The following is a 27,543-nucleotide window of genomic DNA, read 5'->3' on the forward strand; positions in this document are numbered from 1 at the left end:
TACAGGTCCGTAGAGGTCCCCTCTTATTTGATTTCAGGCAGCCCCTGATAGCTGGGAGTTCTGGGTCACACACTGGGTATGTCTACTAGGGTGTGTTTTAAAATCACTAAGAAGTTGAGGGTTTTTGAGAATTGTGGGGATTTCTTGATGAATTAAACTTTTTCATATTCACAAATCATTTGATAATTATTGTTAAATTGTGGGGATCCTGGACCCTACTTACTTTCAACGTCAATCATAATTAGGAGAGAGTTTTTCTCATGTACTTAATTTCTTTTGTTCAGTTTCTGAGTAACTGAACAAAAACTTGTAGGTAAGTAGGTGAGATGGGGTGGGTTGGGGAGGGAGGGAGAGAGAGAGAGAGAGGGAGAATATGAATAAATATGAATTATTGTAATATTAACCTCACTTTTGCCTCCCATTATGTGGGATTACAGGGTATGTTGTATGCATCACGATTAAAAAACAAAACCAACTCTAAACCAGTGTGTTTTTTGCCATGAGAAAAACAGAATTGGATGTTTGAAGCAATAATGCGTTCAGAGCTTAAAGTTCACCTTTGGCTTCTCCTTTTGATACCCGCTCATACCCGCCCAATCTGTGACCTTTTGGGAACAGGCTTGCTGACCTCTACAAAAACCTCCTCTTTGGAAAGGATCTGAAACGGTGATAATTTGAGAGTTCTGTCTTCCATGAGTGTCTATAAACTTTATCCTCACTGTAGCATGAGAAATTCTGTTTCCTGTTGAAGGAGTCTCAGACAGTAGCAAGTAGGCGGGGGGCAGAGTTTCACAGCAGGAACACTGTGGGGTGTCCCTTGGGCAGTGCACACGGTGATCTCTACCTTCCAGGGATAGTTCAGTAATAATAACATCTCCATATTGTCCTGTGTGCTGTTGTGGTCTGTGCTTTGCGCTTTCCTGCCTTTGAATCCTCTCACTCTCCTGTGAAGAAGGCCTCCTCTTATAGGTTAGGAACCTGAAAGATGCAGATGTTTACAACTTTCCTGGGGTTAGTAAATGGGTAGAGTTAAGACTTTAACCCAAGTCTTTTCAACTCCAGACCCTGAGTTTGTAGGATTAGTACCTTTATGATGAATGGGAAAGAGCTTGAATATTAGTTTGTTGCATGTCAACTTGAGAGACTGTTAGGGAGAGGAGCTCCAAGCTATATGGTGGGTGAAGATTAGTTTGAAACAGGCATTTCTCAAGCCTGGCCTGGAAACTAAATGCAAGAGGCCAGTAGTCTGACCAGTTCTTACTTTCTTAGTTCTGGGTATACGTTCTCATTCTCCCAGACTCTTCCTTTTGCCTTCTAAATCATACTCAGTGTTCACTCGTCTCATCCTCATCATTATCCTCATTCACAGTTTTTATAGATTTAAGGCTCCCAGAGTACTTAGCTCCTTCTACCCTCACAATAATGCTGCAAGAAGGCATGGTTATTATACCCATTATAAAGATGAAGAAACAGCATTTCCAAGAAGTTCAGTCACCCTGTTACAAGGGAGTAAGTAGTGGAGCTGGACTTAGAAGCAGGTCTGTATCGTTCTGGAACGCAGGCCATGGGGTCTGGGTCTCAGCCCTACCTCCTAGGTGATACGGTCCCTCCTGTCAAGCTCACCACAATTCTTCTCTTTGCCTGTCTTAGTTCGGAAGGAGATGGCAAGTTCCCCTGGCTCCTGGTTCTCTAGCTGCCTCATTACTCTGGTCGCCCTGCAGATGCCTGCGCACCTGTCAGGTAGGAGTTTAGGAATTTCTTTCCCTGCCAGGGACAAGACGTCTGACCTTGGAGTCTCCAGAATGAGGAGGCGTGGCTTGAGATCTTATTTCTTTGGGGGTTCCCTTTTTCTCCCAATCCTTCCCAGTGCTTTTCGTAGTCTATATCCTTCCCCCAGTATATCCCCGTCCTTACCCCTTCCCAAGTTCTTTCTGCCACGTTTCTTTCCATCCCTTCCGAAGCCGTTCCTCCTGCATCCTCCCCTCCCAGATCCCTATTATCTCTCTTTTTTCCCCTCTCCCCCTCCCCCCCCCCCCCGCACCTCCCAGGAGACGTCAGCAAGTTCCACCTCGCCCCGCTAGGGGGCACAGCCGAGCTGCTCTGCCCTCTGTCTCTCTGGCCGGTGTCGGTGCCCATGCAGATACGGTGGCTGCGGCCCTCCCGATCGCAACGCTCCCAGGCTGTTCACGTGTTCCGGGATGGAAAGGACAGGGATGAAGATCTGATTCCGGAATATAAGGGCAGGACGACGCTGGTGAGAGACATCCAAGAGGGAAGTGTCACTCTGCAGATCCGCAATGTGACCCTTGAGGATCGAGGTCCATACCAATGTCAGATCCAGGTCGGAAACCTGAGTCGAGAGAGCATCCTGACTCTTCAGGTTGCAGGTTAGGATGGGGTTGAGGTGCCTGGGGTCATTTGTGGCAGTTAGAGAGGCTTTGTCAATACCTGCTTTGTCCCTCATCTAGAATTTTCTTTGATCTGCAAGCACAGTTTTGACTGCCTGGATGGTTCAGCCTTACCATTTGGTCCCACAGATTTTGGTGGAAGTAGCAACTCCGGTTTCTGATGAGGAAGGGACAGGGACTTTGAAAAACACTGTGCAATGCAGATCCTGGTTCTTTGCTCTTATTATTAAGGAACTCATAACTACAATTGTAAGGAAAAGTCCTCAAGGGCCAGAATCCTGGATGTGACGTGGATGTACTGAATGGGTCCTCTTCTGGGCTTCCAGAATACTTAAAGAGCCAGGAAGGTAGAGACAGTGTTTCTCAAACTATCTTCAATATTTAAAAAATCAGCCTACCCCAAATTCAGCCCAACCCAAGTCCTTTGCATTTGCTTGAGTGATACCATTTCTATCTGGTCACACACTGATTATGGTCATAGCTTAGTCACACACTGAAAAGAGCAAGTAAATCAATTCCTTTAAAACATACAAGGGCTGGAAAAGTGGCTCAGTGTTAGAGTACTCACCAGGTGTGGTGTGAGTGAGGCCCTGGGTTTGATCCCCAGCCCTGAAAACCAAAAACTCAATAGGTGGTACAAAGACTCTTCTATTTTTTTTTTCTCTTTTTTTGAACCTGTTGCCTTGTGCATGTACTCTACCTACTGAGCTATATCCCCAGCCCCCAAAGACTCTTTCTAAACACAGGTCCTTTGGGGTGCAAAATAAATTTTTAAAAGGGACTGAGATACTAACTGGGTGTGGTGGTGCACCCCTGTAATCCCAGCAACTGGAGAGGCTGAAGCAAGAGGATCACAAGTTTGAGGCTAGCACTGTCAACTTAGTGAGATCCTATTTCAAAATAAAAAATGAAAAGGGCTGGGGTTGTAGGTCAGTGGTAGAGTGTCTTTGGGTTCAATCCCTAGTATTACAATCAATCAATTTTTTAAAAAATCCTGGAAGGTGGGGAACAAGGTATCAGAAGACCAGGTATCATGGGCACTTACAGCTTTGGGTGGATTTCAATTATATTTGGGTAAAGCTAGACGCTGTCTTATCCCATTGGGAGGAGAATGGAGGAGTGAGGAGAAAGTAGGCATTAAAGTGTCAATAACAGTTCATCAGAAGTGGACGGGGCCTCTGGCTAGAACCATGCCCTTACTGAGGCCCTGCCAATCTATTTCTGGGCTGGTTCAGCCAGGCAGTGTCTGCTCTTCAGTTCTAGGTTCTGATCCTTACATCCACATGAAGGGCTACGATGCTGGATGGATCCAGCTTGTGTGCAGGTCGGTAGGATGGTTCCCACAGCCATGGGCCCAATGGAGGGACCCGGAAGGCAGGAGGCTTCTATCCCTGTCTGAGGATCACTCCCTGGATGAAACCGGACTCTTCCGAACCGCAGTGTCCAGCAGAATCAGGGACAACACTCTGGGGAACGTGTCCTGCACCATCCGCAACATGGTCCTTGGCCGAGAGAAGACCACAGCCATGCTTATAGAAGGTAAAGGCCGCGTGATAGGTCTGAAGGAAACTCCTACCCCACTGGAAACCTTATAAAGACCTTTCAAATGTTTTAATTTCCAAGAATAAAGCACGTATATTGTAGAAAACTTGAAAATATAGAAGATTTTAAAGAAACCAAAAAATGGCCTATGATGTCACAACTTGTAGAGAAATACTGCTAACTTCTTGGTGTATTTCTTACAAGACTAATAGTTGCATGTATTGCTGAACAGTGTCTGTGTGTGTGTCTCTGTGTGTGCTTGTGTGTATGTATTCTTGTACTGGGATTTCCCTTCACTTCCCGTCATGAGTATATTTTGTCCATGTCCTTAAGTAACTCTTCTTATGATTTTAGGGGCTGCATAGTATTCCATTGTACAGCTATAGAAGACTAAGGTCAATCAAAACCTAGTTCTGAATGTTTCCCATTTTCTCCTCACATTACCACTAATGATGTGATGAACGTTTTTGCATGTGTTTGAGAGGTGACTCTGATTATTTTCTTAGAATGTGTTTCTGGAAGTAGAATTAATAAATTAAAGGGTAGAGACCTTTTCAAAAGACTCTTGAAATATGGATTCATATGGCAGAGAACAGTGGTTTTAAAGCCATGAGAGATAGACGGTGGCTGGAGTCTTGGGGTGGAGACGGGTCATGGACATTTGCTAATTGTGTCCCTTTTTTATCCTTCTGTTCCCCTTCCCTCTTTTCTTTCTACCGCCACTGGATGCTAAGTGCTTAACCTGACTGATCTTTACATCTCTCCAAGCCCTTGGGGATGAGGACCCTTATCACCCCCATTTTACAGATGAGGGGAACCAGGCTGGATCTCTAGCCTAGGGTCACACCGTGGTTGAGCAAGGAGACACAGCCAGTTTGGGCTTGCCACCACTTGTTATAGCCCTCTTATCTCCTTTTCCTTTTTCTCTTTCTTCTTCCTTTCCTCCTTCCTCTCCTTTAGGCCTGCTGCCACAGCACCTAGAGTTTATTTTGCTGCTCCTTCTGGTGCTGGGGACAAAGAGGCTGCTTTCTGCTGTTCCAGACCAGAGCAAAGAGGTCTGAAGAGAGAGGTGGTGGGAGCAGACCTGCTCATGAGAAAGCTCTGGGTGATTACTCAGCAGAGCACTTGCAGGTCCCAGGATTATTTTTTCTTAATTTTTTTTTTCAGTTTTAGGAGGACACAATATCTTTATTTTTATTTTTAGGTGGTGCTGAGAATCGAACCCAGGCTTCACACATGCTAGGCAAGCACACTACCACTTGAGCCACATCCCCAGCCCCCAGGATTACTTTTCTATTGAGTTTGGGGCAGGATGAGATGGTGGTTGAGAAGCTGAGTTGAAACCATGGTCTTCAGGCAGGGCCATCAACACCCTTCCCGAGACATTAAATCCCACTTACTTTTAATGTCCTCCAGGGTTTGAGTTACCAAGAGAACAAAGACCCTCACCCATCTTGGTCAGATGATGACCAAGAGGTGATGGTCATCCCTAGAGGTGATGAAGGTGGCTGGGATGCACCTGACTGTTTGCATCTGAGGCAGGGAGCAGCTCTCAGATGTCTTCCTGGGACTTCTCATTGGTGGTCTCTGTTTCAGCCCCATCCCCAGGAATGCGCTCCTCCTCAGCAGTGGCGCTGGCTGTGGTCCTGCCTGTCCTGGGGCTCCTCATCACAGTAGGCATTTTCCTCATCTGGAAGCAAAGAAGATCAAGAGGTAAGTAGGTGGAAGGGAGTCCAGGTTGGGAAAAGACCAGGAGGAAGTGGATGTAGGCAGGATGCTTATCTATAGGTTGGAGACCCTGCAAGTTGTTTGGGAGGATACTGATGGAGTCATGCCCCAGGGACTCACATTGCAGAGGGAATAAAATAAACTGCAGAAAGGCCCTTGGCAGAGCTATGAATTCTTATCCTTTGAGGTATTAGACAATAATCAGTCACCTCAGCCTTTTAATAAATGAATAAATTAGAGCCTTCTAATTAGGAAATCCAATCATACTCATTGGATAAAACTCTCATGAAAATGATCACATTCACAGGATCTCATGATTGCAATGAACTCGGAGAGTTATATAATCCAACACCTCTCCCTCCTTCTGATGGTTTGAAATCCTCTAATCTTTTCAAATGGGCACACAGCCTTGGTCCATATTGGGACAATTAGCTTGTTAGTAAAAACCCTCCCTAAAGACCAGCTGAGGGCTGGGGGCACAGCTCAGTTGGTAGATCACTTACCTAGCATGCACAAGGCCCTGGGTTCAATTCCCAACACCACACACACACACACACACACACACACACACACACACACACACAGACCAGCTGACCCTTTTTTCTCCCTGCCTTCTAGAGAAGCTTCTCTATGAACAGGCGATGGAGGTAGGTAAGTGTCCTGGGCTGTGTGGGGGAAATACTTCTGTTTGGCTGAATGTTGTATACCCGCATCCACTAATATAAGTCGTATACCTGAAAATTCCATCTTCCACTGTCTTTGGTGGGGTGGTGATGGGATCTAAATCCATTGCTTCTGGTTTTTAGCAGCTTTTACTTTAATAGCTTGCCTTCTGGTATGTTTGGTGATTTTTGCCTGTGAGCTCATTATTCACAGGTTAAACATGGAGAAGCTTTTATTCAGTCAATACATAATTGATAATGGTCTACTAAAGAACCTGGTTCATACTAGGTTTGGAAAAATCCCATGGTGAGCAAAAGCAGACAAAGATTCTGCCCTTCTGGAACTTTCAAACTAGCCAGGAAGATTATATGAATTAAATATTTACACAAATAAATATGTACAAATGCCACAAGAAAGGTTCTATGAAAGCTGAGCAGAAGGAATCAAGCAGCTTGAGGCCTGAGATTGTAATGTTTGACTTGAAGGATGGTCAGAGAGAGTAGTATTTAAGTGAAGAGCTGATAAGGCACAGAAGCAAAGGGGAGAGATGATAGGGCTGCATCATGGGAGGCCTTGTGGGTCATGTTAAGGATTCTAGTCTGTTTCCTAAGAACAGTGGTAAAGCAATGAAGGGGGACATTCTGATCAGAGTTGTGTTTTGGAAATCTCTCTCTGAGAAGAGAATCAGAAAGAGTAATATAGGATGTAGGGGGCAATTTGAGTTGCCATTTCTGTTGCCCAGATAAGAGATGATGAAGGACTAGATCAGGGAGTGGAGAAGATGGACGGAAGTGCACAGGTTCAAGAGCAGGTAAACCAAAGGAATAAGGAATTGTCAAAGTAATAGCAAAAAAATCTCATTTTCTTTTCCTTTCCTTCCTCTAGAAAATCTTCTTGCAGACCATGCAAAAGAAAAAGGTAATTATATATTAAAAGTAAAATATAAGGAACAAGTAACATATTCTTTATCCTTATACATAATTACCAACAGTCTGTTAACATTATTGGAATTTAGTTTCCAGCATCAAGGGGCTATGGATCTGATGGCAGTGAGGGGAGGCCCATGGTCAAAATGAATAGGTCTGGATCATCATAAGCTGTCTTTATCAGCCTTTCCGCCAATCACTGAAAATAAATCTGCATATCATCTAAAACATATTGATATGTTTATATGGGATGTATGAGGATCTTAAGAGTCCATACGATCGTGCCATGAAAAGAGGGTACAAGGGAAGCGTCACAAGCTTTGTGACACCTGATCTGCCACTTACTTACAGGTCTTGGAAAAGTTGCTTTGCTGCTCTGAGTTTTGGTTTCCTCATCTGTAAAGTGGAAATAATAAGTTCTCTTATCTGATTGTTTTCAGCATAAAAAAAGACAATCTTCTGGGTGCAGTGGTGCACACCTGTAAACCCAGTGGTTTGGGAGGTGGAGGTAGGAGGATCACAAGTTCAAAGGCAGCCTCAGCAACGTGGGAGAACTTAAGCAACTTAGTGAGACCCTGTCTCAAAAAAAAAAAAAAAAAACCAATCTATGATAGTGCCTGGAACTCCTTTCCCTTCTTGCCATTTCATTTTCATTAATTGAATGTGTGCTGTGAACAGGGTAAAAGTTAGACTCTCTATTGAAGCTTCTCTGGGAAGACAAGTCACTGGCCCAGATGGCTCCAAATTCAATGATGTTGGTAGCTCTTCTCTTCCCCACTTACATCTCCTCTAAGTTGATAAGAGTGTGGGTGCACATAGCAGACACTCTGGCTCTTCTGCCTAGCTGTGAAAGGCCAATTGTTGAGGGCCTCTGATGAAGGAATCAGACAGACTTGAGTTTGAATCCTACCTCTTTGGCCACTTACTGACTGGATGACCTTGAGCCAATTTCATGTCCCTCTGAGCTTCAGACCATACCTCGGTAAAACAGGAATACTACTTCTATGCCACTCATATTCTTGAGAGGATTCAGAACATGCCTCAGTATGAGAAAATGACACAGTCGACGGAAGCTGTTAGTAGTGGAAGTTGCAACAAGAACCCATAAGCCCCTTAGTGTTCCGCCGTGTGCTTGTACTAATACGTAACCAAAAAATCCCATCATTATGTACAACTATAATGCGGAGAAAAAAGTAAATATTAAAAAAAAAGAATCAATAATCTCCTAAAGAGCTGTGACATACTTGGCCTCCTTGCTCTAAAACCAAATGCCTAACCATGCTCAGCCCTTAGCCCAAGGTCTGGTGGTGAACTCAGGTGTTTGATGCTAATTCTCTGGGAGGGCCAATGATAGGTAGGGGAACAAGTGGACCAGATGACTCTGCAGAGAAACCTCAAAGACTCTCCCATAGCATGTGGAGCATGACCCCAAACTCCTGCAGCTTCGAAATTTGTGAAAATTTTAACTTCAGAGAGTTGCTGTAGAGGATCATAAAGCCACATCAACAAGTTGATGCCAAGCTTTTAACTAGTTTTACACTAGCTAAAACACAATGCAAATGAAAAATAATTTGTGACAAATATGATATCATACATTTATGATATCATCAACAGCAGACTCTAAAAGGGTAGCAAGCTATATTACCACAATTATAAACATATGGAAACACTCAGACAGCAGAAATGAAACCAGACATTCAAAAGAGAAGAGAAAAGAGGAACCAAAATCTGGGTTAGGATGGGGCAGAGAAGGTGGCATTAACACCACTGGATTCCTGAGTCTGATTTCTGGGACATGGTATTGGTATTGGTTTAGGGACTAATGGAAAATTATCCCTTTCCATTTTGGGGGGTGGAGGCAGTACATCATGGTGGGAGAGATGGTGAGCCTTCTAGGGCCCTAGGGATAAAGGGGCAAGAACCAATCGCTCACTCACCTCTCTCTCTCTCTCTCTCTCTCTCTCTCTCTCTCTCTCTCTCTCTCTCTCTCTCTCTCTCTCTTGTTTTTTAGGAAGACTCCATAAAGGCATGAGTAAGTTCTACTCCTCCATAGCACAACTTGCTTATGCTGACATCCCTGCTTTTGGATGAGCATTTCAGTTTCACTTCCTGGGATAGAAGGGAGGGGGCAAGATAATTCAAGCCATGAGATTGGGAATTCCTTGGCTCTCAGAGTCTTCTTTTCTCAAATATTCCCAGCTTCTCTTTCTTGCATAACTGTTATCTAGTCTCTAAATGGGAAATGTTATACCAAGAGGAGAAATGGCTCCCATGGGTGAAACCATTTGGAAGTATCTTTTATCACCCTGTCATGGCCTTTCCTAATGTGGCGTCCAAAGCAGACGGATCCCCATTGACTGAATATGCAGGAGCAGGGTGCCTCCACCATTTCTTCTATAAGAATATCTTTTTATTATTTGAAAAAATCTGAAGACATGTGACATGTCAATTTTGTTTTACAAGGAGAAAATATACATGATAAAATCTAACAGAGATTCAGTGATAGTTTTTTTTAAATATTTATTTTTTTAGTTATAGTTAGACACAATACCTTTATTTGTTTGTTTGTTTGTTTTTGGTTAGATAGACACAACACAATGCCTTTATTTTTTTATGTGGTGCTGAGGATCAAACCTGGGTCCCGCCCGTGCTAGGCAAGGGCTCTACCGCTGAGCCACAATCCTAGCCGCTTACTTATTTTTTTTATATGGTGCTGAGGATCTAACCCAGGGTCTCGCATGTACTAGGTGAGCGCTCTACCGCTGAGCCACAACCCCAGCCCTCAGTGATAGTTTTAAATGAACTTATGTTTTATTCTTTCCCCACGATAATCTATACACATTTATTTTGTCATTACCTGTGGATATGAGAAGCATTAGTTATTTGTCTGCTGGTAAGGTTTGGCTCACATAAAAATTTGTTAATCTTCTGCAGTATCTTTGGGGACCCAAGGCCCATAGCTGGAAGATATTGCCATTATAGACATTCTTAATGGGGAAGTGCTAGAATATAGCTATTGAAGATCTGCTCTAGGACTGTGGGTAGGATGAGACAGTAGCATTGTGGATATGTAGTAGCTCTTGATCTGATTTGTTCAACTATTTTTATTCTTTAGAGAAACTCCGGATGGAACTGAGTAAGTTTCTCATATTCTTATAACCTCAATATCAACTTATCTCCTGTTGTCCTGAGGTTCTCAGTGATAGCTCACCTGCTTTGTTTCTTCTTCCATAGAGTTGAAAAGAGCTGCAGCCAACTCAGGTGAGTGAGATGCACTTTCCCTATGTTTGATCCCCACCCTAAGAGAGTTCTTGATTTCTTTATTGGTTTAACAATTCCCTTGTGCTAGCTCTCTGTTACTATGACAAAATACTTGAGATGGACAACTTGTAAGGAGGAAAGGTTTGTTTTGGCTCACAGTTTTGGAGGTTTCAGTCAATAATTGGTTGGCCCGTTGACTGGGCTTTTGGAGAGGCAGTACATCATGGTGAGAGTGTGTGGCAGAAGATATTGCTCACTTCATGGTAGCAAAGAGAGAAACTGAAAATGGGCCAGAATCCCAATATCCTCTTCAAGGGCATATCCCCAAGGACCTAACTTCCTTCCACTATGCCCCATCTCCTAAACCTTCCATCACCTCCTAACAGGGTCACAGGTTGAGACCAATCCTTCAATACACAGATCTTTGGGAGATATTCATGACCCAACTATGGCACTTCTTTTATGTCTTTCAGGTTGGAGAAGAGCCCGGCTACATTTTGGTAAGTTATACTAATTAGATTGATTCACATTCAGAACCCATCCTCCTGAAGGCTCTGGAGGTTGGGGCAGGAGGATCATTTTCTTCTGTAGCCTTAGATTTGGCTCCATTCCTTTCTAATGCAATTTAAAAATTTTTTAATCAAATCCATTTATTTGATTATCAAAAATTTTTTAAACTTTGATTTTTAGGAGTCACATTTAGATTTAGAAAGTTTACCCTCTTTTAGAACACTGATAAATATTAGGTTTGATTTTTTTGCACATTTTTATGATTTTTGAGATTTTTCCTTAAGTTTATCAGTTATTTATATTTCTTCTTTGTGAGTTGTCTGCTCCCGTTCCCTTTAATTATTTTTCATTTGCATTTTAATTTCCTTATGATATTTTGGATACACAAGCATTTATTTTTATGAAGTCAATTTTATTGATATTTTCCTGTGTGGTCTCTTCAGTGCTTTCAGATTTGGAAAGTCCTTCCTGTACTACAATCAGATTAATAGTTACTGTTTTTCCTCTTTCTATACACCTGTCTGTGGACCAATTTTCTTGGGTGATAGTGACCAGATTCTCAGAGAAGAAGGGTATGGGTTGGCAAGATACCCCAATAATATGGACTATGAAAAAGTTCATGATTTTATTCTAAAAGATTTACATCTTTTAATGTTTCCTGTTCCTCTTGCAGCACTGGAGATTGAACTCAGGGGTTCAATCTACCACTGAGTTATATCCCCAATCCTTTAAACTTTTGTTTTTAAATTTTGAGGCAGAATCTTACTAAGTTGCCAGGCTGACCTTGAACTTGTGATCCTCCTGCCCCAAACTCCAGAGTAGCTGGGATTATAGGTGTGCTAATGGCTCTAAGTTTCTCTTTCAATTTATTCCTTATAATTTGCAATTCTACTGCTGTTTGAGTAGGTTGGTTCTTTTCACTGCTTTGAGCTCATTTCCAGGAACTTTAATTCCCTCCCGTTTATACTCTCTGAAATGATCAATTGAAAGAATACTGGGACACTTGGTTGGAATTCTGGAACTCACAAAGCCTCCTGTCTCACATTCACAGTCTAATTTACTCCCACCATCTCAACAGAATATAGATTTTGTGTATTTAACTCCCCAAGAAGAATGGGTTTCCTCTATTTGGGGGCAAAAGTGAGACTCACTTCGAGCTTCATAACCAACAATTTCAAGCAAGAATTATTTTTCTCTATACTACTAATAATTTTAGGCAACAATTTCACTCTCTGTAGGAATGTGGCATAATCTCATGCATTAGTTCAGCAATCTATGTGACAGCTCTATGATGTAGGCTCTGTTAGTAGTTCCATTTACAGATAATGAAGCTAAGCTTAGAGATGATCAAGAAACCCAAGGTCATGTGACTAGCATATGGCAGAGCTGGGACTGAGACATGTGGCTGTAGAGTCTAACATCAAAGTCTATGTTTAAATCATTCATTAGATTTCTTTGGAACATCAAAGTCAAAGATGTTATTTCCTAAGGATTAAAGAAGCCTCACAGACAGGTGAAGCACTTTCCCCTCTTTTACTTTGTTCCCTACCAGGTGACCAACTTCTTGAAAGACAGTATTCTATGGTTCTGGTTTTTTTGTGGCAGGGACAAGGAGGCTTGAAAAGAAATGGGTCAATGATGGTGACTGCAGACCTAGAGATTATGGCTCTTTCCAAAGACACCCCCCAAAATCCCTTAAGACCTAGTCTTCCCAATCCTCATTTCTCTGTGACTTTCTGCAGTGGCAGTGACCCTGGACCCAGACACAGCACATCCCAAACTCATCCTATCTGAGGATCGGAGATGTGTGAAGCTTGGTGACAGAAAGCAGCCTGTGCCTGACAACCCCCAGAGATTTGATTTCGTCGTCAGTGTTCTGGGCTTTGAGTACTTCACGGCTGGCTGTCACTATTGGGAAGTGTATGTGGGAGACAAGACCAAATGGATCCTTGGGGTGTGTAGCGAGTCGGTGAGCAGGAAGGGGAAGGTCACTGCCTCGCCCGCCAATGGACACTGGCTTTTGCGACAGAGTGGACAGAGTCATGGTAATGAGTACCAAGCTCTCACCTCCCCGCAGACCTCCTTCCGCCTGAAAGAGCCGCCGAGGTGTGTGGGGATTTTCCTGGACTACGAAGCGGGAATCATCTCCTTCTACAACGTGACTGACAAATCCCACATCTTTACTTTCACTCATAGTTTCTCTGGCCCCCTTCGCCCTTTCTTTGAACCTTGTCTTCATGATGGAGGGAAGAACATAGCACCTCTAATCATCTGTTCAGAACTCCAGAAATCAGAGGACTCACTTGTCCCCAAGCCAGAAGGAAAAGGCCATGCTAATGGAGATGTGTCCCTGAAGGTGAACCCTTCCTTACTACCTCCTCAGGCCCCAGAGCTTCCCCCAGTGATGTCCTGGCCCTCTGACCTGGGCCCTGCCCTTCAGGGGCTCAAGGCTCCTTCTTTTTAGAACTGTGCCTCGTGTCCCGCTCCCATGACATCCAGCCCGGGGACTCTGGATTTCAGTCTCTTGGTCCACACCTGATCCTGCGACATCTCTTCCCTTTAACTGAAATCCAGATCCTTGTGTGATTTCAATTTGTACCACTTCTTTTTTAGGGCTCAATTCTGAACCCTGCCTTTCTTTTAGGGTTCCCATAACCCTGAAAAGCAAATGCTCAGTTTAGGTGATGTTGAACGTGTGTCCTCAAGATTCAGGGAAAGGGTCCTCTACTCAAGGGGATATTTTTGAGTACTTGCTTCTGACTCATCCTGCATTTGGACTTTCAATGATGCAATTAGATCCTCAGACCCTGACTTCTTACTTATTCTATCAAGGATTGTTTGCCCCTTACCCCCCCTCCCCCCACAACACACCTCTGGCCCCATCTTTCTCTTTCTCACTCTCAGTTTAGACCTCTAGCCCACAAAGTCAGGTTTTTAAAAATAATAAAATCATACACCTTTCCTTCTTTTTTCAGGAGCTGGGGTAGGGCAGAGGGGTCACATATGCCATCTTTTTTTTTTTTTTCTTGATAATGTTTATAACATAGTTTAGAGACATTCAGAGCAAATGTACATTTTTCAAAAGCCAATTTACATATTGATGATAATCAGGTACAGGAATTTTAAATACAGCAGCCATAATTCTGAGGATCCTCAGAAGCACAGTTAGGAAGCACAGCTGTAACAGAGCAACTCAGCTGTGTGTGGCCTTGAACGGACAGAGATAGAGGAATAGGTCTGTTGTGGCAGATGAGTCAGAAGAGCCAGTCTGTTGCACTGGCCATTTTGAATACTTTCCTGAGATTCAGAGAGGCCCCATGAGAAAAAAGTGACAGTTTTTTTTTTTTCCCCCACAAGACCATTATAATGGAAGACTTGACTATTTGTGCAGCAAACAGCCTCTTAGGTCAGAGAGTATTGATTTCAAAGAAGTTGTTGGTAGATTCTTATTCGAAAGATAAGAAGGTGGGAGGATAAAATAATGAATCGGATTTTGGGGAGTGATATAGCTTATTTGTTGAGATACTGGCTATCGTTTTGCAGATGGATATACAGTGTGAATATGTAGATCTTTTTGTCTGTTTAATGGTCTTTCCATTAGCACTTATAACAGTGTTCTCCCAGAAAACTGTTCTTTTTGTCTGTTTAATGGTCTTTCCTTTAGCACTTATAACAGTGTTCTCCCAGAAAACAGAATCAATAGAATGTGTGTGTGTACATATATATCGAGTGGGAGAAGAGGATTGATAAGACTTGGTTCATATGATTATAGAGCTGGCAACTTCAAGACCAAGGAAGAACCAATGTTTTCAGTTCAAGTTGAAGGTGGGGAAAAACTAATATACCATACAAAGACTGTCAGGTAGGGTGATTTCTGTCTTGGTTGGGGGAGGATCAGACTTTCTGTTCTATTCAGTTATTTAAATGATTGGGTGAGTCCCATCTACATTAGGGAGAGCAATCTGCTTTACTCAGTTTGCTGATTTAAATGTTGATATTATCCTAAAACATCCTCACAGAAATACCCAGAATAATGATTGATTGAATATTTGGGTACTTTGTGACCCAGGCAAGCTGATACATAAAATTAACCATCACAGTGACTGAGTGGAATTTTTTTGATTTTGTACAGTTATTAAATAAAGCTTTTGGTATCCATTGTTTGTTATGCTGTTTTCCTTATAAACAAAAAGTTTATAAGGGGAAAGGCTTTGGGCTGCTAAGAGAAAAACATATTATGGGATTGGGATTTTAAAACACTTTTGAGTCCACTGAAGCAAGTTTTAACCACAGTTCATAAAAAAAGACAGTTCTATTCTTGAGTCTGCCTTCTAATGTTTTGTTTTTATCAATTTATAAACTAATTGTGTACAACAGGTATTTGATTTCTCTCATGCATATTCAGTTCTAAAAACACTTTCCTGAATATTCCAATCTTAAAACTAACATTGTACACACTGGCCCCACCCATTGTGAGATATATATGAATGATTGAACCAAGTGACAGTGGTACTCTACCATTGTGCTTCATACATTTCAAGTCCTTTGCATTTAAAAAAATTTGGGATAGGATTTCATTAAATTGCCACTGTTGGCCTGCAATGTGATCCTCCTCTCTCAGCCTTCCCGGTGGTTGGGATTACAGGTGTGCACCATCACCACTTGCACATGGAGAGAATTTACCAGCTGAAAAGAAAATTGATGCTACCCTACACGGTGGCACACCCTTGTAATGCCAGCTACCCAGGCTGAGGCAGGAGGATTGCAAATTAGAGGTCAGTTTGGGCAATTTGGCAAGACCCTTGTCTCAAAATTAAAAAAAAGAAAAAAAAAAAAAAAAAAGCTCAGGAAATTTGGCTCAGTGGTAGAGTGCCTCCTGAGTTTAATCCCTCGGTATGGGGTGGAGTGCAGTCGGGTAAGCACGAAAACTGACATTTGTGGAAGCAGAAGCTCTATCTATCTCATCAATCAATCAATCAATCAATCTATGAACTCATTTAATCCTCACAATCGGCCAGGAATTTCTACAGAGGGGAAAATGGGGCTCCAAATGCGTAAGTGGCAGTGCTGGGTTTACAAACCTGTTCTCTATCTCTGAAGGCAGAGCTCCCCCCGCCCCCCACCCCGCACCTTTGCCCTGAAAATATCATGCAGATATTGAAAAACCTATAGTTAGCCTGCATATTCACTTAGCTTTTATCATCTTTATAAAATGAAACCCCCCAAACCCGAAATCCTATTGCTGGAAACTTTAGTGATCTTGCATCTACTGTCAGATTTAACTGGGATGCATATGGGACCCAGAAAAAAATCCCTGCGCAACGCCGCTGGGAGAGTTGGAGGTCGTTTTTTGGACCGGGAACATTTAGCTCCTCAATAAGGGGACTGCGTTACATTATCTTTAAACTCCCTTCCAGATCCACACTCCTTTAATCTTTAATTATAAATCTTGAGTGAGGTTCCAGACTCAAGGCTTCGCTGGATGACCCTCAAGGGCCACCAATTCAAAGGAAGGAAACCTTAAGACCTTAGAAACAAAACCAATTTTCACAGTTCGGTTCTCAACTTAGCAAATGTTTTCCTCGAGGCTACGGTTTTCTTCGGGACTACAGCTCCCAGCATGCTACGTCCGAGGCCAATGCTTATTGGCGGTCCCGCCTGGGCCTCGTGCGTTGTGGCAGCCAATACAGCCAGTGGGAAGGAAGAGTGACTCCCAGAACCCAATCCTGGAGCTGCAGGGCGGGTCCTTCATGGGTTCCGTCTCCGGCTCCTTCCCCCGCCCAGCGAGGCGGCGCTGTACCTGACTGAGCGGCGGGAGTGAGGTGGGTTGCGGCTGGGCCGAGGTCGTGGGGGGAGGCGGACACGACTTCGCTGGGCACTCTGAGGACGGTCCCTTCCCCTCACCGAGGAGTTGGCGGCTGCTGCTTTGCTCCAGGACCCAGTGGGTAGCAAAGGGGCCCTCTTGTCCTTCCACCCTACCCTGCCGCTGTCCCCCAGCCCAGGCGGCCAGTCAGCTGTCCCTACACCCACTCCTTACCCCGCCCTTCTCTGGTTGACCTTTGAATACTCCTGAGTCCTGCCACTTAGCATACCTGTGGGATCAGCCCTTGGTTTCTTCCACCCTCTTGTCTCTGACCCTTCCAGAACGCTGTACCCTTTGACTTCTCCACCCGCTTCTCCCCGCCCCCTGCACACGACCCAAACTCTTGGGCCCTGGTCTCTGACACCTCATGACGGCTTTTGAACCCCTTCTGCATCACATTTCCTCAGATCTTGTGACGCTTTTTCTAGCTCCCCTGTTCTCAACACCTTGTCCTTGTTTTCCAAGCTCTTCTCCCCTCATCCCCCACACCTCTCACCTCCTTTGATTTGGTTGCAGACCTGGAACTTTGACCCTTCAGACCACATATCAGCTTGGCTTTCATCATGTGTGATCACCAGCCCCATCTTGACTGGTGTTTCTTAGACCTGGCTTCTTCTCCACTACCTGGATCTCTTTCACTCTTGCTCCGAGTTCTGCTGAGTCCCTAGGAAAATTAGCCAAATAGGCCCCTTTCTCCCTCAAATCTCTGAAATATGATGTGAATGGTCCTGTATTTTACCTTTACTGCCTTCTCAGTAGGTAATGATCTCCCTTCTTTTTTATCAGTTTGGGTCTTGTTTACCCACTCATCCTGTAAGTTCTACCTCAAATACCATTTCTTCCATGAAGCTGCTTGTCCTTGATCTGCCCATTTCACTTGAACTCCTGTGACTGTTTTTCTTTTCTTTATTTCTGTCCCTCCTTCCCTTTTTTGTCTCCCACCAGTACTAGTATAATGGTTAAAAACCTTGACTTTGGAGTGGTGGACTGCAGTTCTGCCAGTTACTTATTTTGTGCTCTTGGGCAAATCACTTAATTTCTATGAGCCTCAGTTTATTCATCTGTAAAATAAGGATGAAAAATGAATAACTGTAAAAATTAAATGATGTGATTCATATGTTTGCTTAGGCCAGAGCCTAGCCCTTTGTATGAGCTTAAAAAAAAAAAAAACTATTATAGGCTCCTGTATAATATGCCAGGTGCTGTGCTAGGCACTGGGGAGATGGTATATAAGTTCCTTGCCCACTGGAACTTAACCTTCTTATTGAATGGCAGTTTCTGGAGTTTATGTCTATGTCACTACATTGTATAATAAACTGTTTTAGGGTGGAAGTTGTAATTCTGAATCTTTTTGCTCTTTTATTGACCCAGCATTTAGTCCTGGGAAGAGCCCAATCTTGGTAAAATATAGGTTCTCAGAATAACAGTTTTGGAAGTGAATGCAGACCATATAGCTCATTGCATACAGACACTGGAGTCCTAGGTGGGGTAGGCAGGGGCAGGGAATGGATTAAGATAATATCCATTTACTCATTAATTCAAAAGACATTTGCATACCCCACTTTATGCTACAGAAGATTATGTAGGAAAGAGACTATGATGACCCAGTCTCTTTCCTCAAGTTGCTTATAAACCACTAGTGGAAACAGGTAATTACAGATCACCATAACAGCAAGCACCAGATTCTGTGGGCACATAAAGGAGAAAGTGGGGAGGAATCCGGAAATTGCCAAGAAACATTGGATAAGAATAGATGTGAATAGGCATAAAATGGGTTCTGGAGACAAGTTTGGCCTTCCTTTATTCAGTTCATTCAACAAATATTTATTAAGCATCTATGTTGCATCTATTCTACATTAGTGAATAAACAAAGATCCCAGCCCTCATAGAACTTGTGTTGATCATGGGAGGCAGATAATACTGGGAATGTGGGAGGAGGTTGTGATTTTTACAGGATAATCAGAGAAGAGTAAGTATCAAGGAATAAGTACTGGTGTTTAAAGCAGGCTTATTAATCTTCATATTGCTTATCTAAATTCTTCAAGGAATGCTAACAGGGATTGTTAAATGGCAGTTTGTTACCTGTTGTTTTAAACAGAGTTTTATTGAAACACAACCTCACTCATTTACATCTTGTGTGTGCTGCTTTCATGCTATAGTGGCAGAGTTGAGTAGTTACAACTGTGATCCTATGGCCCTAAATATTTATTAAGTGTTTGTTATCTGACCTTTCACAGAAAGTTTGCTGATCTCTGCTTCTTAGAGAGTTGATATTCTATCTTTCACATTGAGATTATGTAATCTTGTACTATTTTTTAATTAAAACACGTTTCTTTCCTAATAATATCATTGAAAGGATCTTTTTGATCTTTTTGTGCTCTTCACAAAGCTAGGATATAATGTCTTTGATAATTATACTAGCAGCTGTCTTGCTGAATGAACACTGTGTCTCGCAGACCCTGCTGAGTGTAGTATAGGCATTTTCTCTAATACAGAGTCCCACAGCATAACTACCTATATTGTAGGTAGTTATCAGTTTTAGAGATGAAGGAGTTGAGTCTCAGAGTGATTGAATAATTTGCAAAGTTATAAAGATCATCTGTCTGTGTCACCATTATAACTTATGCTAATGTAGTCAGTGCCCCTTTTACTGTGGCTTATTTTCAAAAATGTTTGCTGACTTGCAGGAATCATCAGACTTCGTTGTTGTCAGTGTTCATTAGAGTCTGTGCTTCCCTCCCTTATTCCTTTGTTCTTGTTGCTCTGGACAGCATCTCCATCAGCCCACTCAGCCTTTTGAAGTGTCATCATTTCTTCAAGGACCAGAGGACATGCCACCACTCTTGTCTTATCAGAAGTACTTTTTTCTTCCCCTCCTTTCCTGTCCTTGGCTAAAGGAACCAAAGGATTCTGTGCCACTTAGCAAGCATTTTACTGATGGTTGCATAAGCAGGCCGTGTGCTGGGCATTGTGTGTTTAGCTGTGTTGTGGAGAGGAGTGTGGCTTGTGTATCAGTGTTTATATCTTTGTGTATGTGGTATGTATCTTTGTGTGTGTGCATATGACTGTGTGTGTGATATAAGAGTATGGCTGTTTGTGTGTATGGTACATGAGTATGTGTCCATGTATATTGAATGTGGCTATATGTGTGGGAGGGGTGTGTATGGTATGTGATCTGTATATATGTAGCTGTGTATATGTGACTGTAATGTGAAGGTGTATGGATGTTCATGTGTTTGTATGACTGTGTGGTATGTGCATGGCTGTGTATGTGGTATGTATGTGTGGTATAAGTGTGACTGAGTGTGTTTGTGGTATATGTGACTGTATCATGTGAGAATGTGACTTTGTATGTGTTTTGAGTATGTGTGACTTTGTGTGTGTGTTTTTATGTGATGTTTGAGACTGATGTGCTCCAACTGTTCAGCGCAGGCAACTGAACCAAAGTCACTCGTGTGAATTTGGGGTGACACAAAATACCTCATAGACATGGAATACCTTTTTATAAACTACAGGAGGGCTTCCCCTGCTCCCAGCCTCAGGCTCCCACAATGGGGGCAAAAGAAAGTCACAAGAGGCTGAGACAGAGGGAGTGCTCATTCTCCAGTTGGCTTTTATTGGGGGACGCTGTCAGATAAAGGGCAAGGGGTAGGATTACAAAGGAACTATAACTCAACCCTACCAGATAACACCTAATCCTGGAGCCACACCTCATTCCTCATTATCCGAGTTAAAGCCCAGTAAGTTATTGTGGGGTGCAGTAATTGTTCAGTATCTCTTGCTCAGGACTTAAGGGCGTGTATTTCCAGAGCAGCTCCAGGCACTGGTGGAAGTGTGTACTGATCAGTCAGAAGAGATATAGTTCAGGCCCTGCAATAGGTTTTGGAGGTCTAGATATTAACCCTTTATTTACTAGATTATGGTAAGATCTAGAGAGGGATGGGGTAGTGGAACATTTAGGATTCAGACCTGGGTCTTGTAGACAACTAGGAGGGCCTTAGGAATGAGAGGGTCTGTTATTTTTGTTTCAAAGGCAATCAAATAAGTGGATACTTTTAATCCATTAAGTCCCAAGTTTTAAATTCTGCATACATAATAAATATTCACATATTTCAAAATTACCATAGTTGGTATATATTTGTTGCTCAAATTAAGTTTTTATAGGTGTTCCACATCTGGGACCATAGGACAAAATGGGTTAAGAAACATTTTTAAAATAAATTAAATGTAAAGAGAGTTTTAGTTACAGTTCGGCAGAGAAATTAAACTCATCATAAAACAAAAGCTCCTTACACACAAATCTAGACAGTCTAAATGGTCATCTTTTAGTGGTATTAAGAAGAGTGACATTGTTCAATTGCATAGAAATCATCTGGGTAGTAGACAAAGGTTGTGTCTTGTTTTGCTCTGATGGGTAGCGTTTTATATCTGTCAAAGTTTGTCACTTGAAAGTTGGTAAGTAAAAGCTTTCTGTCCAAGCAGTCCAGTTAAATCAGGTTATCCTGATAGATGTTTCCATAGGGAAGGTGCATACATGTAAGATTTTATAAGGTCTGGCTTGATCTAAGGAATAAAGGTTTTGAACATTTGTGTTCATTCTCAGGGTTCAGAGATGGGCAGTGAGAAGGAGCAGAGTCCAGAACCACACCTGCCTGAGGAAGGGGAAGCGGGTAAGCCTTGGAGAGTGGATGGCTCAGAGGGTTCTCACATCCCATCTGGGGAAAAGGACCATGGGCAGGAGAACCCACTGATGAGGCCACAAGGAACACAGTCAGAAGAGCCATGGCAGAAAATCATTGCCCCAGCTGAAGGACCAGAGAATCCTATTGCTCCTCCAAAGCCTGAGGCAGAGGAGAAGCCCTTTATATGTGTTCAGTGTGGCAAAACCTTCACCAATACCTCTAACCTGAGAACACACCTACGGATCCACACTGGTGAGAAGCCTTACAAGTGTTCCGAATGTGGTAAGAGCTTTTCCCGAAGCTCCAACCGCATCCGGCATGAACGGATCCACCTGGAAGAGAAGCACTACAAATGTCCCAAGTGTCAGGAGTGCTTTCGGCGGCGCTCAGACCTCACCACGCACCAGCAAGATCACCTGGGCAAGCGGCCGTACCGCTGCGATATCTGTGGTAAGAGCTTCAGCCAGAGTGCCACACTGGCTGGGCATTATCGGACCCACCTGGAGCCAGCGCCCTACATCTGCTGTGAGTGTGGGAAGAGCTTCAGCAACAGCTCCAGCTTTGGAGTACACCACCGCACCCATACTGGTGAGAGGCCATACGAATGTGCTGAATGCGGGCGGACCTTCAGTGATATCTCCAACTTTGGAGCACACCAGAGGACCCACAGAGGGGAGAAGCCCTACCGGTGCACTCTTTGTGGGAAGCATTTCTCCCGGAGCTCAAATCTTATTCGTCATCAGAAAACACACTTGGGTGAGCAGAATGGGAAAGATTCCAGCTGAAGGGAAGCCACAGTTAGAGTGGGAAGAGAGAGTGAGAGACCCATTCTAATGGAGGAAGAAGACCTTTAGGATCTGTTGCTGCCACCTTGATTTCAAATGCTTCATCCCACTTTGGAGATTGGTTTCCTGTTGCCTCTGAAGCCAGGATCTCCAAGAAATCCTGAGAAGGGACTCTGAATAAAAATCCTCCCGGGCAATTTCTTGCCATAGAAAGTCAGAGAACCCAGTCCTGGCTTCACCTTGTTGGATGTGAAAGAGAAGTAGGGGAGGCTCCAGACATGTTCATGTTATTGGGTTAGCAGTTCTCTGGCCTTTGAGGAAGCACCTGTGAGATGGCATCACTGTCTGAAGTACCTTCATATTGTCCATGAACTGTTTAGGGTACACTGCAGTGGGCTGTTAGGTTCCTACCAGCTATACCCCAACTCAAGTCGTGCTTCTGGATCTGGAGGCTGGGAGGAGTGGCCCTCCTAATGGAAGGGTCCCTCTTGGCCTGAGAAGAGGTTTGAGATTCTGTCTTAGGAATGAAAGAGAAGCCCACTAGAATCATCACACTCCCCCATATTTGTTACCTATTATCCCCACTTCACTCTCCATCTGTTTCCTTGTGATGATTAGCACTTAATAATTCAACGAAAAAGACCCATGGACCGACTTGAAGAGCGGGGGAGCGGGGGAGAGTGTCCCAGTGCAGCCATTCTGGAAGGGAACTGAATTCTAACAAAGAAAGATGGGAGCTGGAGTTATGGCTCAGTGATAGAGCGCTTGTCTCGCAAGTGTGAGGCCCTGAGTTTGATCCTAGCACCACGTAAAAACAAATAAAGATATTGAGTCCATATACAACTTTTAAAAAAAGGAAAAGACAGATAGGTGGCTGTTCTGAAAAGCAAAGAAAAGGAGGCTGAGTCTTTTAAGTGTTTGAGGAGAAGGGAGAAAGGAAAGGACTAACATCAATTGAGTATTCACTATAAGCTATTGATTCTGCTGGTTACATCAACATTCTTCATTTCATTTAGTTGTCAGCAGTCCTCAAGGGTATAAGATGAGGAAACAGAAGCAAGGTATATAGTAGAGTCCATTTAAACTTGGGCCTCCTTGGCTCTCTACTGATGCTCTTTTTTTTTTTTCACTACATTCACGTTGCTGACCTCTAAAGGAGGAGCCATGTAGTCGATAAACCTGGAGATGGGAGCCGGTGTGGTCTTGTGATATGGCTCTGGACTATTCACTGTGTGGGAAGTCAGTACTAAGCATGAGACCCTTTTCAACTTTAGATTACTGATTGAGGATTTCTTCTGTTGCTGGAAAAATGTCAGTGGCGGGGTAGATGTTGAGGGATGGGATAAGATGAGAAAAATCTTAAGACCCATAGTAAGTTTGCCATTAATATCAATAATTTATCCCTAAGATTGGGAATACAGGGAATTATGCCTGGTTTTCTGGCCTTCTGGCTTAGATCTGGCTTCACATGGCCTCAGATGGTTTAGATTTGGCTTCATATGAAAGTTTAGTGTTCACCTAGCTTTCCTCTAACAAATACAAAATACCCCTATCTTGCTTTACCCCATGGTGCTGGAGATTGAACCCAGAGCCCAACCTAGCCAGGCAAGTGCTCTACCACTGAGCTATACTCCAGCCTCCAGATGTCTCTTTCTGTCTCTCTAGTCAGTTTGGGTCCCTGCCTTCCAGAGTAAGGGTTCTTCTCATTTGTAGCTAATGGCAGAATGTGAATCTGTTGAAACTGATACACCCATGACCTGACCTATCATGTGGGGTCCCTGCCACTTGTTCAGGGAGAGATATGCCAGGAACTTTACAGTCATCCTCTTACTAAATTCTCAACCATAGGAGAATTATGCACATTTAACAAATGTGGAAACAGGTGGATAGAAAGTTACTTCCCAAGATAAAAAAGCAAGTAATTGTCAGGGCCAGGAACTGAACCTTATTCTACCCAAAGCCTGTGATTTTTTTTTTTAAGCTGTAGAAAACTTCCCAAATTATTCCCTTACATTTGTAGGATGATTTACAGTTACAAAACACTTTTCATATTCATTTGTTTTTGGAAAATCTACACACAATATTTTAAACATAGTCACCTAAACTTAGACATGTAAATTGGCACATGACCTTAATAATAAATGTCACCATCTATTAAATGCCTACTGAGTGCCAGTTATTGTACACCTATTACCTATGATCTTCATGCTATAAAGTAGAAGTGTCTCCATTTTCAAGATAAGAAAATTCTACAAGGTTAAATGACCTGACTTGGCAGAGCTGGGATTTATTTAGGTATGTTTGATGCCAAGACCAGGCTATTTATCATATCCACTGCCAATCTAGATCTACTGGTTCTTTCCCAGCCCAGGGAGCTTGGTATGATTAACCTTCTAGACCTGGAACCTTAGAAACAACTGCAGTGACTTGGAGACTTCTTGCCTTCAGCCCAATACCAATGTACCAAGTGTCTGCTTTGATCTTGGGTCAGGACTTCCTGGCCAATCTCATTTGCCCTTTTTTGACCTAGTTCATTAGCTGTGGTTTCTATATTGGTCAGTGCTTTGACGTGTGTGTGCGCACGTGTGTGTGTGTGTGCGCGCACGTGTGTGTGTGTGTGCGTGTGTGTGTGAGAACTTCCTTTATTTTCTCCTTCACTTTTTTCTTTTCCTTTCTTCCTTCTGAAAATTCTGTTAAACCAAGCATTTTATAAGTTTAGAATCCTTTTCTAGAGATTAGGAATTTGGGTGGAGGGGGTTACATCATGGCATGTCACTAGCTTCTTCCCCTCACTCCTCCCATCTTGCCCTTAACCCTTTCCTCCTTTTTATGGTTTGCCATAAAAGACTGTGGTGCATCTTACTACAGCTGGTGTCTTACCATCATCAAAGGTAACTTTTTTCTACACATTTTAAATCTCTAGTTACAAATGTTTTTAGAGTGAATGAAAGATCACATTACAGTAGAGATATGAGTCAATAATGTCAGCAAGATAGTGAAATAGGAAGTCCCAGTCACCATTTTCCCATAGAGACACCAACTTAACAATATACAACCTAAAATACCTTTTTGAGTTCTTTCAGAAGTAAGGGGCTTCAGACAAACACAAAGCCAAGAAAGAAACACTGAAATGGTAAGAATCATTTTGCTTTACCCAAGATTGCCTTTCTTATAAGCAGCACAGTTCAGCTTGGACCATAGATTCTTCTTCGAGGATGAAAGAGAAGGGTGTAACATACTTTCACTGAATTTTCAGAGGGCAGCCCGAAGAACTGGTTCCAACCTCACCTAACTTGGAATGCTGATGGAAATGGAACAGTTTGGATGCCTGGGGGAGCCACTAAAAGCCAGAGAAGTTTGCTGTCTCACCAAAGAGCATATACTGTGGTACATAGGTTTCATACTCAGTATGACTGGGAGAAGATTCTCAACTGCAGCTCCTCCCTGGAGAGGGAGGGAGAAGAGTAGAACGTGTGTCCAATATTCAAACATTTTGAAGAATTTATTGGAGTCAACAAAATTTGGATGCTTGGGGTTCACCAAGTAAAAAGGAGAACAGAGAAACTGGTTGTTATAGCACCAGAGAGCCTGCAGCACTGTAGGCAGACACCAGAGGGAGCAAGAGATTATTGAGCTCCTGAAAAAGAAACTGGCAAACATCTAAGAAATTACAAACATAAACCCAGAGAAGTCACATTCCCCCGCAAAGTATTCAGAGATCCTCAGAATTTAACCACACTGATTACTAAAGGTTTTTATTGTATGAAGCCAGTCTGTTAAAAGTTTTTTTTTTTTTTAAAGAACCAAACAGGGCTGGGGTTGTGGCTAATTATATAGACAGATATAAAATAAAAGAATATAAGCCAGGCGCAGAGGCGCATGCCTGTAATCCCAGCAGTTTGGGAGGCTAAGGCAGGACGATTGTAAGTTCAAAGCCAGCGAGGCGCTAAGCAACTCCGCAAAACTCTTTGTCTCTAAATAAAAAACAAAAATTGGGTTAGGGGAGCTCGGGTTATGGCTCTCAATGGTACAGCACTTGCCTAGCATGTGTGAAGCACTTGGTTTGATTCTCAGCACTGCATAAAAATAAATGAACAAGGGCTGGGGATGTGGCTCAGGCTGTAGTGCGCTTGCCTGGCATGTGTGCGGGCCGGGGTTGGATCCTCAGCACCACATACAAACAAAGATGTTGTGTCCGCCGAAAACTGAAAAATAAATATTAAAAAAATAAAATAAAATAAATGGACAAAATAAAGGCCTATCAATGTTAAAAAAATATTTTTAAAAAATTGGGCTGTGATGTAACTCAGTGGTTGAGTGACCCTGAGTTCAATCTCCCCTCTCCCTAAAAAAGTAATATAATGATGGTACATAAATCGCTTAATTCTGATATAAAATTTAAGAGCAAAAATCACTTTAAACTATGTTAATGAATACAAAATATTAAAAGACATTAATAGCATGAATTAGCGTGGGAAGGTAAAGGGATAGAGTTTTTGTATAGGATTGGAACTATAGGCATTTACAACAAGGTTGTAGGATATAAGGTTCATATACAAAAGTTTATCACTTTATACCAGCAATGAATGAGTGGAATTTGAAGTTGAAAACACAATATGGTTTATATTAGCATCCCCCCAAATGGAAATACTTATATGTAAATCTAACAAAATATGCACAAGATCTACAGGACAAAAACTACAAAACTGTGTTAAAAGAAATCAAAGAGAGGGCTGGAGTTGTGGCTCAGTTGTAGAGTGCTTGCCTAGCACGTGTAGGGCCCTGGGTTCGATTCTCAGCACCACATAAAAAAAAATAAAGGTATTGTGTCCAACTACAACTAAAAAAATAAATATTTTTTTTGAATTTTTAAATATTAATTTTTCAGTTTTCGGTGGACACAACATCTTTATTTTATTTTTATGTGGTGCTGAGGATCAAACCCAGTGCCCCGCACATGCCAGGCAAGAATGTTACCGCTTGAACCACATCCCCAGCCCAAATAAATATTTTTTTTAAAAAGAAATCAAACAAGAACTAAATAAATGGAGATATATTTCATGTTTGTGGTTAGGAAGGCTCAGTATTATCAAGATGTCAGTTTCCTAACTTGATCTGTAGATTGAATGAAATTCCAATCCAGATCCCAGCAAGTTATCTTGTAGATATTGACAA

The 27,543-nt window shown here is 42.6% G+C and overlaps 2 protein-coding genes across 4 annotated transcripts; both read left to right on the forward strand.

Moving 5' to 3' along the window:
* Positions 1-391: 391 nt before the first annotated feature.
* On the forward strand, positions 392-15,197 carry Ermap (erythroblast membrane associated protein (Scianna blood group)). Its single transcript, XM_078026073.1, has 11 exons — positions 392-1,740; positions 2,049-2,387; positions 3,666-3,947; positions 5,547-5,663; positions 6,297-6,329; positions 7,227-7,259; positions 9,279-9,299; positions 10,383-10,403; positions 10,502-10,528; positions 11,002-11,028; positions 12,781-15,197. Exons 1-11 carry the CDS (start codon positions 1,662-1,664, stop codon positions 13,500-13,502), a joined length of 1,701 nt encoding a protein of 566 aa, XP_077882199.1. The 5' UTR covers positions 392-1,661; the 3' UTR covers positions 13,503-15,197.
* A 1,521-nt stretch (positions 15,198-16,718) lies between these two features.
* On the forward strand, positions 16,719-26,573 carry Znf691 (zinc finger protein 691). Of its 3 annotated transcripts, XR_005735147.2 has the most exons (3): positions 16,719-16,860; positions 21,505-25,501; positions 25,625-26,573. XR_005735147.2 is itself a non-coding variant. In XM_005317895.5 (2 exons), the coding sequence occupies exon 2, from the start codon at positions 21,514-21,516 to the stop codon at positions 22,366-22,368; it is 855 nt and encodes a 284-aa protein (XP_005317952.1). In that variant the 5' UTR covers positions 16,719-16,860; positions 21,505-21,513; the 3' UTR covers positions 22,369-26,573. The 3 variants fall into 3 exon arrangements, 2 of the variants coding, with proteins under 2 accessions (XP_005317952.1, XP_040144420.1); XM_005317895.5 differs by having other exon boundaries at positions 21,505-26,573; XM_040288486.2 differs by having other exon boundaries at positions 16,849-16,979; positions 21,505-26,573.
* The last annotated feature ends 970 nt before the right edge of the window (positions 26,574-27,543 follow it).

This window comes from Ictidomys tridecemlineatus, chromosome 11 (genome assembly GCF_052094955.1).
Source record: "Ictidomys tridecemlineatus isolate mIctTri1 chromosome 11, mIctTri1.hap1, whole genome shotgun sequence".
NCBI lineage: Eukaryota > Metazoa > Chordata > Mammalia > Rodentia > Sciuridae > Ictidomys > Ictidomys tridecemlineatus.